Here is a 14,287-nt window from a genome sequence, read left to right on the forward strand (position 1 = left end):
ACTTTCCTTCCCCACATTCTATGATTTTTAAGTCTTTCTTTTTTTTTTTTTTTTTAAACATCTTTGTGTTTAGATCTGTATGCTGGCTTATTTAAGTTATTGCTTTCCAATTGTGGTTTCCTCCATCTTAATTCTTACTTTTTTTTTTTTTAAGAGAAGCCCTTTCAGTATTTCTTTTAGAATTGGTTTAGTGTTGCTGTACTCTTTTAGCTTTTGTTTGTTGGAGAAATCCTTTATTTCCCCTTCTATTTTAAATGATATTCTTGCTGGATAGCATATTCTGGGTTGCAAATTTTTTCTCTTCAGAACTTTATCTTTCCACTCCCTTCTGGCCTGTAGTGTTTCTGTAGAGAAAACAGCTGATAGCCTTACAGGGGTTCCATTACAATTAATGCTCTGTTTTTCTCTTGCTGCCTTTAGAATCCTGTCTTTAACTTTTGCCATTTTTATTAAAATATGTCTTGGTGTGGGCCTATTTGGGTTCAACTTATTTGGGGTCCTCTGTGCTTCCTGTATCTTGATACCAGTTTCCTTTAGATTTGGATAGTTTTCAGCCATAATTTCTTCAAATATGTTTTCAATCCCCTTTTCTTCTTTTGGAATTCCTGTTATGTGTAGTGTAGATTGGTCCACTTTACATTATCCCATACATCTCTTATATTGTTTTCATGTTTTTTCATTTGGTTTTCTGTCTACTTTCCTGATTGGGTGAATTCCATTATTCTTATCTTCCAAGTCACTAATCCATTCCTCTGCATTATTCATTCTGTTCTTTAGTGCCTTTAGCTCAGTTTGTGTCTCTGCGAATGAATTTTCTAATTTTTACTTGTTCCTTCTTATCTTTTCTAGTTCCTTTCTAAAGGAATCTGCATTACTGTTCATATCCGCTCTTAATTCCTTGATATTCAGCCTTAACTCCTTCAGTATTTTCAGTACCTCCCTTTTTAACTCCGTGTCTGTCAGACTTCAGAGGTGTGTTTCATTGTTTGCTGCTTCATGTGAATTCTATTCTTTTAGTTGGGAATGGTTCCTGAGCTTCTTCATCTTACTTATGCTTTTCTTTTCTGTGAGTTTAGGGAAGCCAAACTATAGTCTTGGAGGGCTACTTCTACGTAAGAGTGCCCCTTTGTATTTTGTGGGGGGGTTACTATTTATTTTTGGAGTGGGAGTTTTTATATTTGCTGTCTCTTTCTTCAGAGTGAGCAGGCTGTTATCCCCAGGGTGCTGAGTGTGTTTCCAGGGAGAAGGAGGCAATTGGTAGGACTAGTAGTCAATGCCTGGTTGCTGGGCTCTTAACAGCAGTAAGGACCTGCAGGAAGGTGGGGCAGGCTACTGTAGTTGCAGGGCCCTGAGAAGTGGTAATGAGCTTAGGCAGATTTACAAGGGGCCCAGAGCATTTGGCTGTGGCAGCAGCAGGGTGTGTGAGTTCCAGGAAAGTGAGAGCAGCAACAGGTAGTGTTTGATTGCAGTGCCCTCTTCTGAGGTGCTTGGAACCACAAGTGGTGCCTATTCACGGGCCCCTAGTGGTAGTGGGCCACTCCCACCTCTGGAGCCAGAGATAACTGGGATGGTTTGCCCCCCGCCACCTGCAGACCACACAAAAAGCACCCCATCTAACTTAGCCCACACAGGAGGTGCTGCACAAGCTGCTCCTAGTCGCAGAATCCTGGGAAGTGACAGAGATCAAGCATGTGGGCACTGCCCAGAGTGTTTGGTAGTGCTGGTGTGCTTTCAGGGGTGCGAGAGCAGCAACAGGTGGTGTTCAATCACAATGCCCTCCTCTGTGGTACCCTTGAGGAGATTGGGTCCGCAAGTGGTGCCTGTTCACTGACCCCTAGTGGTGGTGGGCCATGCCCACCTCTGGAGTTAGAGATAACTGTGGTGGTTTGCCCCTACCACCTGCAGACCATGCAAGAAGCAACCAGCTGCTCCTAGTTGTAGGGTCTTGGGAAAGGACAGTGATCAAGTGTCTGGACACTGCCCAGAGCATTTGGCACTGGCAGCTGCAGGGTGGGTGTGTTCCCAGGAGGGTGAGAGCAAGAACAGGTAGGGTTTGGTTGCAGTGCTCTCTCTTTTTTTTTTTTTTTTTTTTTTTTTTTGGCCGACCTCTGAGATGACTGGGGCCACAGGTGGAGGCCACTCTCAGGCCCCCTGTGGTGGCAAGCCATGCCTACCTCTGGCCTCAGAGACGACTGCCCACCACGGTCCGTCCCTGCTGCCTGTAGATCTCGTAAGAGGCACCATGTCGCACTTAGACCTGGCTCTGCCCTTAGCCCACACAAGAAGTTCCCAGTCACCCATAGCCTGTGCCAGAGGTGTCCTGCCCTCTGAGAGCCCCAGCACACGTGCTCAGGGAGATTCCTTTGGCCGGCTGCCCCTCTTCCTCTCACCCTCCCCAACAATGGCGTCTTGCTTCTCCTGTGGGCCCAGACCTTCTCCCCGGTTCCCTCTGCATGGTGTTCCACTCCCTAGCCTGTAGCACACTTCTTCCCCGCCAGAGGCACACAGCTCCATAGCCCTTAGGCTGTTCTGACACAGCCAACCCTAGTCTCCTCCCTGGGACTGATCTCCGGAGCCTAAGTCTCAGCACCCATCCCCCACCCGAACCTCTCAGGCGTGGTATCTGGGGAGGTGGTCAATGAATGAAGATTCTTACCTACTGAACAAGGACAGGGATCAAACCCACATCCTTGTAGATATTATGTCAGGCTCTTAATCTTCTGAGCCACAACGGGAAGTCCCTTTTTTTGTCTTTTTTGTTTTTCCGCCACACCTATAGTATGTGGAAGTTCTTGGGCCAGGGATCACAAGTGCACCACAGCAATGACCTGAGCTGCTGCAATGAAATGCTGGATTCTTAACTCTGTGTGCCACAAGGGAACTCCTCTAAACCTTAGCTTTAACCCTCTTCATGTATAGTTTTGCTTGGGTCTTCTTAATTATTTATTTTTTACTTGTTCTAGTCTTTGCACTGTTTTTAAGAAGTATTTTTTTCTTGGGTATCTGCAGGTATATAATAAACTCTAGAATGAAGAATATTTAAATTTGTACTTTTATGAAAAAAGTAAAAGGTATGAAAAAAGACTGGAAGGATAATAGCAACTCTCACTATATTGTGGGTTCATGCTTAGGCCCCCCGCAGCTTCCTGGCATGTTTTCTGTAGTAAATGTCAGATCAGAATTTTTTTTTTTTTTTTGCTTTTTAGGGCTGCACCTGTGACATACGGAGTTTCCTAGGCTAAGGATCAAATTGAAGCTGCAGCTGCCAGCCTTTGCCTCAACTTATGGCAATGCCAGATCCTTATCCACTGGGCGAGGTCAGGGATTGAACCCACATCCTCATGGATACAAGTCGGGTTTGTAATCTGCTGAGCCACAACAGGAACACCAAAACCCAGAAATTTTATATTTAGCCATACATTTTAACTAGAGATAGTTTCTCCCACTATAGTTAAATTAATTCTTCTAACATTTTGTGGCCCATTTCTTTTATGGAATATTTACTGTAATGCAAGTTAATGGCATAATTACTAATTGGCCTATTAAAAGAGAATAAGGGAGAGTACAGGAACAGGTAGTAACAGGAAAGCAATGAAGAAAAAAGGCAGGAAGAGGAAGGAGAAACTTGTAAATAGTTAGATGGGGTGGATAATTAACGATGAACTAGAAATTTGATGAGATTGTTCTTTTTAGCATAAATAAATTGGAAGAGGAATATTCAGACAAACAGTCTTTTATTCCAGTAAGTTTGTAACTTTTGTAATTATTTTTTCTAGGTTTTATAGTTACCAGTAAGAATAATAGATTGAAAAAACACAAAGGAGGAGTTCCCATGGTGGCACAGTGGAAACGAATCCGACTAGTAACCATTAGGTTGTGGGTTCAATCCCTGGCCTTGCTCTGTTGGGTTAAGGATTGGCATTGCCATGAGCTGTGGTGTCGGTTGCAGACGTGGCTTGGATCCTGCATTGCTGTGGCTGTGGCATAATGCCAGCAGCTGTAGCTCTGATTGGACCTCTAACCTGGGAACTTCCATATGCCTTGGGTGCAGCCCTAAAAAGAAAAAAAAATTTTTTTTAATTAAAAAATACAAAGGATAACTGGCTTTGAACCTCTTTCTATAAATAAGTTGCTATTAATAACAATAATTTTTCTTCTCAGACTTTGGTTTGATGAATTAATTGGCCTTTGGGTTTCAGTGCAAAATCTCCCACAGTGGGAGGGGGTGAGTATCCCATTTTTTCTTATATACTTTTTAGTTTGGAAATAAATATCATTTGATAAGTAACTTCAGTTCTTTAGAGTTGGCTGTTAGCAGTGCTGTAGTCAGTTTTTCAAAATTTTACTTGCTGTATTCAAAGAGAAATAGACATTTCTTTATTTTGATTTTATTAGCATCTAGAAGTATATGCATGTGCTGTGAAATGCGTGAAGAGTAAGACTGTTGTTTTCTTTCTTTCTTTTTTGTCCTTTTAGGACCGCACATGCAGTATATGGTGATTCCCAGGCTAGGGATTGAATCGGAGCTGTATTGCTGGCCTACACCACAGCCATAGCAATGCCAGATCTGAGCTACATCTGTGACCTACACCACAGCTCACGGCAACTCCAGATCCTTAACCCACTGAACGAGGCCAGATATCAAACCTGCATCCTCGTGGATGCTAGTCAGATTGGTTTCTGCTGAGCCATGATGAGAATTCCCTTGTCATTTTCTTTTGTACCCTCACTCCCATGGTGCTGGATGGATACTTGTTGGATATTTTTATATGTGTTTGATTAAAACTTCTTTTTCTGTTTCCACTATGGATAATGCTTTGTCATTTCTGATTTTGTGTGTGTGTGTGTGTCTTTCTGCCATTTTTTGGGCCGCTCCTGCAGCATGTGGAGGTTCCCACGCTAGGGGTCGAATCGGAACTGTATCCCCCGGCCTACACCAGAGCCACAGCAATGTGGGATCTGAGCCGAGTCTGCAACCTACACCACAGCTCACAGCAACGCTGAATCCTTAACCCACTGAGCGAGGCCAGGGATCAAACCCGAAACCTCATGGTTCCTAGTAGGATTTGATAACCACTGAGCCACGACGGGAGCTCCTGTCATTTCTGTTTTTTAAATAAGCATTTCAACTTCGACTTTAAATGGTGATGAGAATCAGAACTTAAAGTTGGAGATGTTAAAAAACTGAGTAATAAATCACATGTTGAGTTCACTTGTGCCAGTAATGATTGTTCTTTAAAGAACAAATGAATAAGGGGTATGACTATGATGCTTAAAAACAACAAAGTATTTTGCTTAACTGTCTTGTTTGTTTACTTTCAGCAACTAGTAAATCTCTTTGCTCGGCTGGCTACAGATAATATAGGGTACATAGATTGGGATCCGTATGTACCAAAGGTAATTAAGAACGTTTTAACATATTCAGTAGCACTGACTTCATCTTGATGTCTTTAAGAAGTTTTTTTAATGCTAATTTCTAGCACCACATTAAATATTTTTTCACCCTTAGTAAAAGCATGTGTAATTTGCAAAGATGAGTCATTTATTTTCTATAAGTAATTCAGTCATATGAAGCTGTCATAAATTTTGTCTTACCTATGCAGGACATAAACTATAAATTTCAGAGTAATTTAAAAAGTACTAAGAATATTATTCAGGGTGTCATATGTTATCCCTTCCAACAAATTTTGTATATTGTATTCAATTACTCTTCTAGAGTATTTCCCACTTTGTAAAAAAATTTTAAAAATTTTATTGTGGTATACTTAATTTTATTCCCCAGTTTTTAATAAATAACACTGTATACTTTCCTAGAGTAAATAAAACTAGAAAGTGTCTCTGGGTGGATTGCTTCTTTGGTGTTTTTTCAGCTGCAGTAGAATCATAGAGGGCTGTTGCAGGATATCCACATAGTTCTGATGCACACACTAATAGTAGGGCAGGGCTGGGAGCAGCAGAAGACAGATTGTTTAATTGTGTTTGCTTTTGCTATCTTCCTATAATGCTGGCCAGTAGAAACTAAGAAAGAGCAGTAAATCCCTGCCCCCACCCCCCCTTAGCCTCCCTAGCTGTCATATTTAGCAACAGATGTAAAATATAAATCTAATTGTATTAAAACACATTTTTTAAATGACAGGTTAACACTAGAAGTTATTTGTGTTTTGTGCATCCTTGGCATGGAATGAGAGCGTAGAAAAAATAGTTTTATGTGCATTTAGAGAGGCAGAAAATAGTCAAAATAGTTCATGTTTAACTACACTTATACACATTTTTCCTTTTTATGTTTAAGTATGTCTCATTTGCCTGTTTTTGGGTACATGGATATGGTTGCTTCATAGCCACACGCCTGTAACCTCAGAGTGTCATTAAAAAAAAGATATTTATGTGACATTTCTAGGGAATAAAGCTGATTAATATATACGTTATTTTGCCTAAAAACTGATAAATGAGAATACATACAATAACAATAATTAAAAACACAGGTAAGTTATTTAATGAAAGGGTTATTTGATATGTGTAAATATTTATTCTTAATTTTTTTTTCTTTTAAAAGATATTTACAAGAATTCTAAGAAGCTTGAACCTCCCAGTGGGAAGTAGTCAAGTGTTAGTACCAAGATTTTTAACAAATGCTTATGATATAGGACATGCTGTAATATGGATCACCGCCATGATGGTTTGTAATAGATTGTGTTTATTTTATATAATTCATCTAAATTTTGTGTTAGCTATATAAAAATTCTGCATAATTGCATTAAGTCTAGATTAGTGCCTTAGTTGGTCACTTGATTCTTGGATATTTTCTGATGTAGTAAGCTTATGTTTATCAGACTCAAAATGTAGTCATAATGTACCATTTATAAATCTGAAACAGTGGACCTTAAAAGTAAGGGTCAAAAAGTTCAGAGTTTTGATCATTGTGATAATTTTGTAATGTGTAGAAATATTGAATCACTATGTTATGTACCTGGAACTAACTGTGCTGTAGGTCAGTTATACTCTGGGGCAGGGGTTAGAGTTTTAAGAGATTCAGAGTGGCTGTAATAGTTTTACAGACCAAGGACAAGAGTCATAGGTAAAAGGACTTTCCCAAGTCAAATTGATAATGATAAAGGTGAGATTCGAACTCAGGGTTCTGCATATGCTCAATATTAATGCATCTATTGTCAGTGTTCACATAAAACATATGCTGAACACAAAGCCTGTTGATAAAAGTAATCATAGTGAAGGGAGAAATATGAAGGATTATTTTACTGACAAGAAAGTAAAAATTGAAGGAAAGTAAAAACCTATATGCTTAGATTTCAGTGTCATCTTTCAAATCAGAATATTGGAACAACTTAATGCTATAATTTCATGGATTGTTATGCATGTTGCTTTTACAGTTATTTCCTTTTTGAACCACTCTGCATTTGATATTGTTATGCATTTGCTATTTTCTCTCAGGTTTCATTATTGCTTGGTTGGCTTTTTATATCGAAAAGACAGAATGGTTGTGAAAAGTTTAGCTCTTAAATTTCATTGTAAGATTAAAAGAAAAAAATTTCAAACTTGTTTTTGTTATTTCATAGTATTAAACAGGCAAAATCCCATTTTCTCTGATATTCAGGAAGAGCAAAAACATTTGGATATTTACTCTCTTACATAAGCAGTAAATTGTAACTTGTTTTTTGGGGAGCCGCAGATTGAAATATAGTGATTGGTATCAGCCTTATTTTAGTTAAGGTTACTGTTTCTCACACAGTTGTAAGCAGCTTAATTTTGTATTAAATATGACTGTTTAATACAATAGAAATCAATGATGCTAATTATTAAGTTAGAGTTTTGAAAATTTTGTTAGTATTTTGCTTTGGAATTATGGTCTCTTAGTGGTTTTCCCTCTTCTCAATTGGGAAACATGAATGTGGATTTCATTTCAGCAGAAAGACATGTTCCTAATGTAACTCGATGTCATACTTTAGCTCTGTGCTGATTTTTTTTTTCTTGGTTTTTTTAGGGCTGCACCCATGGCATATGGAAGTTCTCAGACTAGGGGCTGAATCAGAGCTGCAGCTGCTAGCCCACTCCACAGCCTTAGCAATGCCAGATCTGGGCCACGTCTGCAACCTACACCACAGCTCACGGCAAGGCCAGATCCTTAACCCACTGAGTGAGGCCAGGGATCTAACCTGTGTCCTCAGGGATCCTAGTTGGACTCGTTACTGCTGAGCCAGAACAGGAACTCCTGATTCTTTTTTTTTTGTCTTTGTAGGGCCACACCCACAGCATATAGAGGTCCCCAGGCTAGGGGTCAAATCTTAGCTGAAGCCACTGGCCTACACCACAGCAAAAGCAACATGAGATCTGAGCCACCTCTGCAACCTACACCACAGCTCTTGGCAAGGCCGTATCCTTAACCCACTAACTAAGGCCAGGGATCAAACCTGTGTCCTCATGAATCCTACTCAGATTCGTTTCCCCTGAGCCATGATGGGAACTCCCTGATTCTTTTTTAATTGAAATATAGTTAACCTATAATACTATATTAGTTTCAGGTATATTACATAGTGATTTGACATTTGCATGCATTATGAATCTGTGCTGTTCCTTGAAAGATCATCTTGAGAGAAGTTTCAAGGCCAAGTTGTAATCCTTTATTCCCAGAATTGTTCGGCTTGATTAGATAAATGCTATCTTTTTTCTCATTTTTCCTTCTCCAATTATATTGTTGTTTGGTTGGTTGTTTTATGTTTGTTTTGGAAATAAATTAAGAAAAAAATTTTTTTTCTTTTGAGTCAAAATATGGTCAAATATAACAGATTTAATCACTTGAACCATTTAGAAGTAATAATAAAATATTTGAATGCATTTATGTACATCTCACCTCTTTATTTCTTGCAGTAAGAGATTCTTCATTTAAGGAATGCTTTTTATGCCTGATGTTACCACCCTTGGTTATATTAAGGTCATAATCTTAGTGATAAAAGATTACTAAGATTCACTAGATTAATAAGATTTACTTATTTGACCACAAAGAGTAAATGATACTGTTACTCTAAACTGAAAGATGTCTTTTTCTGTTTTTCTGATTTGTTTTAGTAAGTTGCCCTTATTTTTAGTAGACTGTCTTGATTTGTATGCAGTTCATCTGGGAAGTGTTTTTGACTTTTGTTTAGAGGTAGAATTGACTTTTGCCCACAGGATGACTATGAGTCACATTAGAGATTCATATGTAGGTCTGGGCCTATTAACTTCAGTTTTACAGAATATTGTGGGTACTGATATTTTTGCTCTTTGATCTGATCAGGGTGGACCAAGTAAGCTAGTGCAAAAACACTTGGCCGGTTTATTTAACAGCATCACATCTTTTTACCATCCTTCCAATAATGGCCGCTGGCTGGTAAGTTCATATTTTACTCTTAAGGTTTGGAATTTTTAAAAGATAATAGTCACATGTAACTATTCTCTATTATGTAACCTATGCACATTTTCTGTCTTTTATATAAGCTTTGGCTGTAGGTCAGTGATTTAAGTTCACATTGGTTACTGTTTTCATAGAAAATACAGAAATAAAGAATACTAGTGTGGTAACTGGTGACAAAATGCCATAAAACCATGGAATCGTCTTTTCAGTTTTTTTGTGTTTGATTTTTTTTTTTATGTTGGATGGTTAAAATGGCTTGTCATGTTATGGAGGATTCATGTGGTGCTAGAGCTAGAAATTAAAACTGAAATTAGGAATAGATGTTTATTATTGTGAATGGTTACTTGGTAAGAGTATTTTATTCTATCTAATTAGGCTGTTCAGGTCTTTGTAATAAGATTATAGTCTGCTATTTAAAAATCTTTCCTTGGGAGGATAAAGAGGAACTATGAATATCTGTAGCAGAACCTACCTAGGACCTTCTGCTTCTGTGTCCCCAGAACAAGTTAATGAAACTACTTCAGCGGTTGCCAAGCAGTGTTGTTAGAAGATTACATCGTGAAAGATACAAGAAGCCTTCTTGGTTAACTCCAGTGCCTGATAGCCATAAGCTTTCTGATCAAGATGTTACAGACTTTGTACAATGCATTATTCAGCCTGTCCTCTTGGCTATGTTTAGCAAAACTGGTAGTTTAGAAGCAGCCCAGGCTCTGCAGAATCTTGCACTCATGAGACCTGAGTTAGTAATACCCCCTGTACTTGAAAGGTAAGTGTGTCTTAAATGTTTCATTGAAGCCTCAGCCATGACTACTGTTGATGCTGGTTATCTCTTTCCTCCACTCTTCTGTTTATTTTTCTTTTCTTTTCTGTGGCTACTGTTCTGCTATCTTGGTGCTTATTCCTGTCCTTAGAGGAGAAGTAAGACATTTTAACCTAATGATTGATAACTTCATAAAAGTTTATTGGAGAGAAAAGAAGATTGCCATGAAATGGATAAAATAAGCATTTCAAAATATGTGCACATTTTAGTTGGTTTTGCCCATAAGTAAAACTCTCGCTATTTTTTCATAAAATGTGAATGCCACTAAATATTGAGGACATTGGCAGTAAAAGTGATTTTGGATTTCTGTTATGTCTTAGAATCAGTGATGGAAAAGAAAATTTGGTTATGTTTATTATTTTCGTGTATTGTATAACATTTTATGTGTTATTTCTGTAGTGTAGATTTTACTGCATTCATTTTGTTTTGTATGTTGAAACTACAAAAATAGTTCTCTGTTTGCCTCATCACTGTCACAATATAGGCCTAGTGTGTTTCCCAAGAGAGACCCACTAGTAGTTATTTTGTGTGTTTAGGAGCAAATTGCTTAAGCTTTGTGCCACTCATTCCTTTGCTGCCTGAACTTCACCTTAACGGTTCCTCTCTAAATGTCTTTGTCAAAGGTAGAGGAAGAATGTTAGTTTTTGGAGCCTAGAAGGATGTAACAGTTTGAGTTTCATAAAATTCAGCTCTGTCCAAGATCCTTACTGTCAGATGCAGGTGACAGCCTATTTTCCAACTCACTGTTGAAATGGTTAAATCGGTGACATTTACCTGGAGAAGGGTATCCTGTTAAAAGACCTTCACCAAAATGGGGCTCCATCATTAGTAATTTGAGTTACTTGTGCTATTTTGCCCTGTTTTCTTCACCGTGAATATTTAAGTTGCACTTCATTTCCCAGCCTCTCCTTTTTTTTTTTTTTTTTTTTTTTTTTTTTATGTACATGGCTTGGGGCTCTGAAACTTTTAGAACATATAACTTAATTGGGAAATAGAATGAGGAAGTTAGGCAGCTTCTCCTGTCTTCAGCTCTCCCTCACTGTTCCGTGCTTACTTGACCCTCATGTGGTAGCAGGCACTGATAGTCAGTGGCAGGTCCCTTGATGCTTTTAGGACAGGAGACTTAGCTCTAAAGGGTGCGTCGGGGGAGGAGGATGGAATAGGCTTCAGTGGTTTACAAGTTAAATTTTGAACTCAAATATTTTGGTGTTTCTTTCCTTCCCATTTATTTTGCCTTGTTTCAGTGGTTTCCAGCTGATTAATTATGTAGTGAGATAAATTTTTAGCAGGAGGAACAAAGCTTGTACATACAAATATAGTTATACATCACATTTTCCTTTAGTTCTCAGTTTTTGAATAAATTTAATAATAGCATATTCTGATCTTAGCCAAGATTAATATTAAGTTGACAAAACTGATAGTACATGACATTTTTTGGCACTCTTTCAGTTGTAATTTTGTCCTGTTAGAAGTGGCATGGCTACCTTTGCCTTTCTTTGAAGGTTTTTCTTTGTTTTTTTTCTTTTAGAAAAACAAAAGTTGGAATTCCCGTCGTGGCTCAGTGGTTAACGAATCCGACTAGGAACCATGAGGTTTCGGGTTCGATCCCTGGCCTTGCTCAGTGGGTTAACGATCCGGCATTGCCGTGGGCTGTGGTGTAGGTCGCAGACTGAGGCTGGGATCCCTCATTGCTGTGGCTCTGGCGTAGGCCGGTGGCTACAGCTCCAATTAGACCCCTAGCCTGGGAACCTCCATATGCCACCGCAGCAGCCCAGGAAGTGGCAAAAAGGAAAAAAAAAAGAAAAGAAAAAGTCTTAAAAAGTAAACATACAGAAAAAAAATTTTAGACACAAGTTTTGCATCTCCTGAAGACAGCCTCTGTTAAAGAGTTTTGGGTTTATTTTATTTATTTTTTAAAATAAGCATAGGTTTGGTTACTTTTTTTAAAATTTAGTTTAAGTATAGTTGATTTACAATACTGTGTTAGTTTCTGGAGTGCAGCAAAGTGATTTAGTTTTATATATAACAGTTTGCCTCTGATAATCCCAAACTCCCAGTCTGTCCCTCTGCTACTCCTCTAACCCCCTTGGTAACCACAAGTCTGTTCTCTATGTCTATGAGTCTCTTTCTGTTTCATAGATAAGTTCATTCGTGTCTTATTTTATTTTTTTTTTTTGTTTTTTTCTCAGTGAATTTTATTACATTTATAGTTGTACAACGAGGTTTGGTTACTTTTTTAAATCCTAGTTAGAAATCTTCCTTTTTTCCTGCTTGTAATGAAATCCTTATTATTTACCTTTTCTGTATAAGAGGAATTTAAAATGACTGCATTTCGGATTTTTTTTTTTCCCTCTATGGGGTAGATTGTCAAAGGTGAAATCACTGAGCCATGGAGTGAGTGTTCTTGGCTCTTAAATACTTAGAGATGAAAGACTACATTTACATTTGCCTTATTCTCTCTGATAGATTCAGTCTAGTGTCAGGAATATTTTCCTATGCTTCTGATAGCTGATTTTCAACATTAAAATAGTCTTTCTGAAAATAAACAACAGGTGATACTTCAGTGTTTTGGTAAGATTGTTTTTTCCTGTGAAAAGGAAGAGTGGAGTACCTGTAACTTGTTATTCCTCAATTCTAATAATAATTGACCATTAAATTAGATGCAGTTCTATTGGAATGTGAAAATGAGTTAAGATGCTGAAATAATGCAAAATCTACCAATTAATGTTGTTTTTCACTGTGGAATTTACATGGAGAAAGGTTTTAAGGTGGCAGGTGATTAGGGAAACACATACCTTTGTGTGATTCTGTTACTTTTGAGAGCAAATAAACATCCACTCAAAATATCCTGCCACCTACAAACCTTTAATCCAAAGTACAGTTTATGAATTAGTATATTTAATGTATTATGCATGTTTATATGATGGAAAATTTTTTAAATTTTGTTTTCAAAACTCTAGAACATATCCTGCACTAGAGACTTTAACAGAACCTCACCAGCTCACAGCTACCTTAAGTTGTGTAATTGGAGTAGCCCGCAGTTTGGTATCAGGGGGAAAATGGTTTCCTCAAGGTCCAACACACATGCTACCTCTGTTGATGAGAGCATTGCCTGGGGTGGATCCAAATGACTTTAGTAAATGCATGGTGAGCATGTTTATGATTCTGTTTTGTATCTAAGTTGTAATTGTGTAAATGGACATCCTCTTAATTTTTCTTCAAATATTCTTTAGAACTAATATAGTGTAAAATTTGTTAATGATAACAGTTGCATCTCTAGATACCCAAGTTTAGATCTGTGGGCGATTCATTGATCTATATACAGTCTTCTTTTGCATGTAATTTGCTATCACCTGTATTCATTCGTGATTGTCTGATTTTCTTTTTTAATTTGCTTTTTAGGCCCACACCCGTGGCATATGGAAGTTCCTAGGCTAGGAATCGAATCAGAACTACAGCTGCCAGCCACACCCACAACCACAGCCACAGTCACACGGGATCTGAGCTGTGTCTGTGACTTTCACCACAGCTCACAGCAATGCTGGATCCTTAACCCTCTGAGCAAGATCAGGAATTGAACCTGCAGCCTCATGGATACTAGTTGGTTCATTAACACTGAGCCACAACAAGAACTCCAAATGTTTTAAAACTCATTATATATTTCCTATTTTCCTTAAGCAGATGCATTAAAAAGCATAGCATATGATCGTTGGCACTTGCCTCATCTGCCCTGGTGACAAGGAGCATGATACAAAATACTAGATGTGGCAGGCTTCTGCATTAAAATTTTCTAATTACTCTTAGTTAATATTGTGTTTTTGGTGGGAGGCAAAGTAACTTGGTTACAGAAGGTTTGAGAATTTTGTGCTTAAACTTAATAAATATCTACATGAAAATAAATGCAGTATAACTTCATTAATTAACAGTTAATCATGACGGGTTAAAATGTTCAATTCTAAATGAAAAACTTCCAGAAAAATTGTTATGGCATTTCCCTCAGAATAATTTATTTGGTACTTTATTATAGTTTATGGTATACATGTATTTTTTAACTGGAATTATGT

At 38.0% G+C, this 14,287-nt stretch overlaps 1 protein-coding gene across 3 annotated transcripts in view; it reads left to right on the forward strand.

The window, feature by feature from the left end:
* Positions 1–14,287, forward strand: part of PSME4 (proteasome activator subunit 4) — a 105,112-nt gene that overhangs the window by 36,363 nt on the left and 54,462 nt on the right. For all 3 annotated transcript variants that reach the window (XR_014841957.1, XM_085019296.1, XM_003125150.7), the window contains exons 6-11: positions 4,162–4,225; positions 5,323–5,397; positions 6,554–6,676; positions 9,287–9,379; positions 9,904–10,169; positions 13,184–13,370. Coding sequence is in view for 1 of the 3 variants with exons in the window: in XM_003125150.7 (XP_003125198.5) it covers positions 4,162–4,225; positions 5,323–5,397; positions 6,554–6,676; positions 9,287–9,379; positions 9,904–10,169; positions 13,184–13,370 (808 nt within the window). In the remaining 2 variants the exon portion in view is untranslated. The remainder of the gene's footprint in view (positions 1–4,161; positions 4,226–5,322; positions 5,398–6,553; positions 6,677–9,286; positions 9,380–9,903; positions 10,170–13,183; positions 13,371–14,287) is intronic.

This window comes from Sus scrofa, chromosome 3 (assembly GCF_054392235.1).
Source record: "Sus scrofa isolate SSC_HxYL_T2T_F1_AM1 chromosome 3, Sscrofa_HxYL_maternal_Yorkshire_Landrace_v2.0, whole genome shotgun sequence".
Classification (NCBI taxonomy): domain Eukaryota; kingdom Metazoa; phylum Chordata; class Mammalia; order Artiodactyla; family Suidae; genus Sus; species Sus scrofa.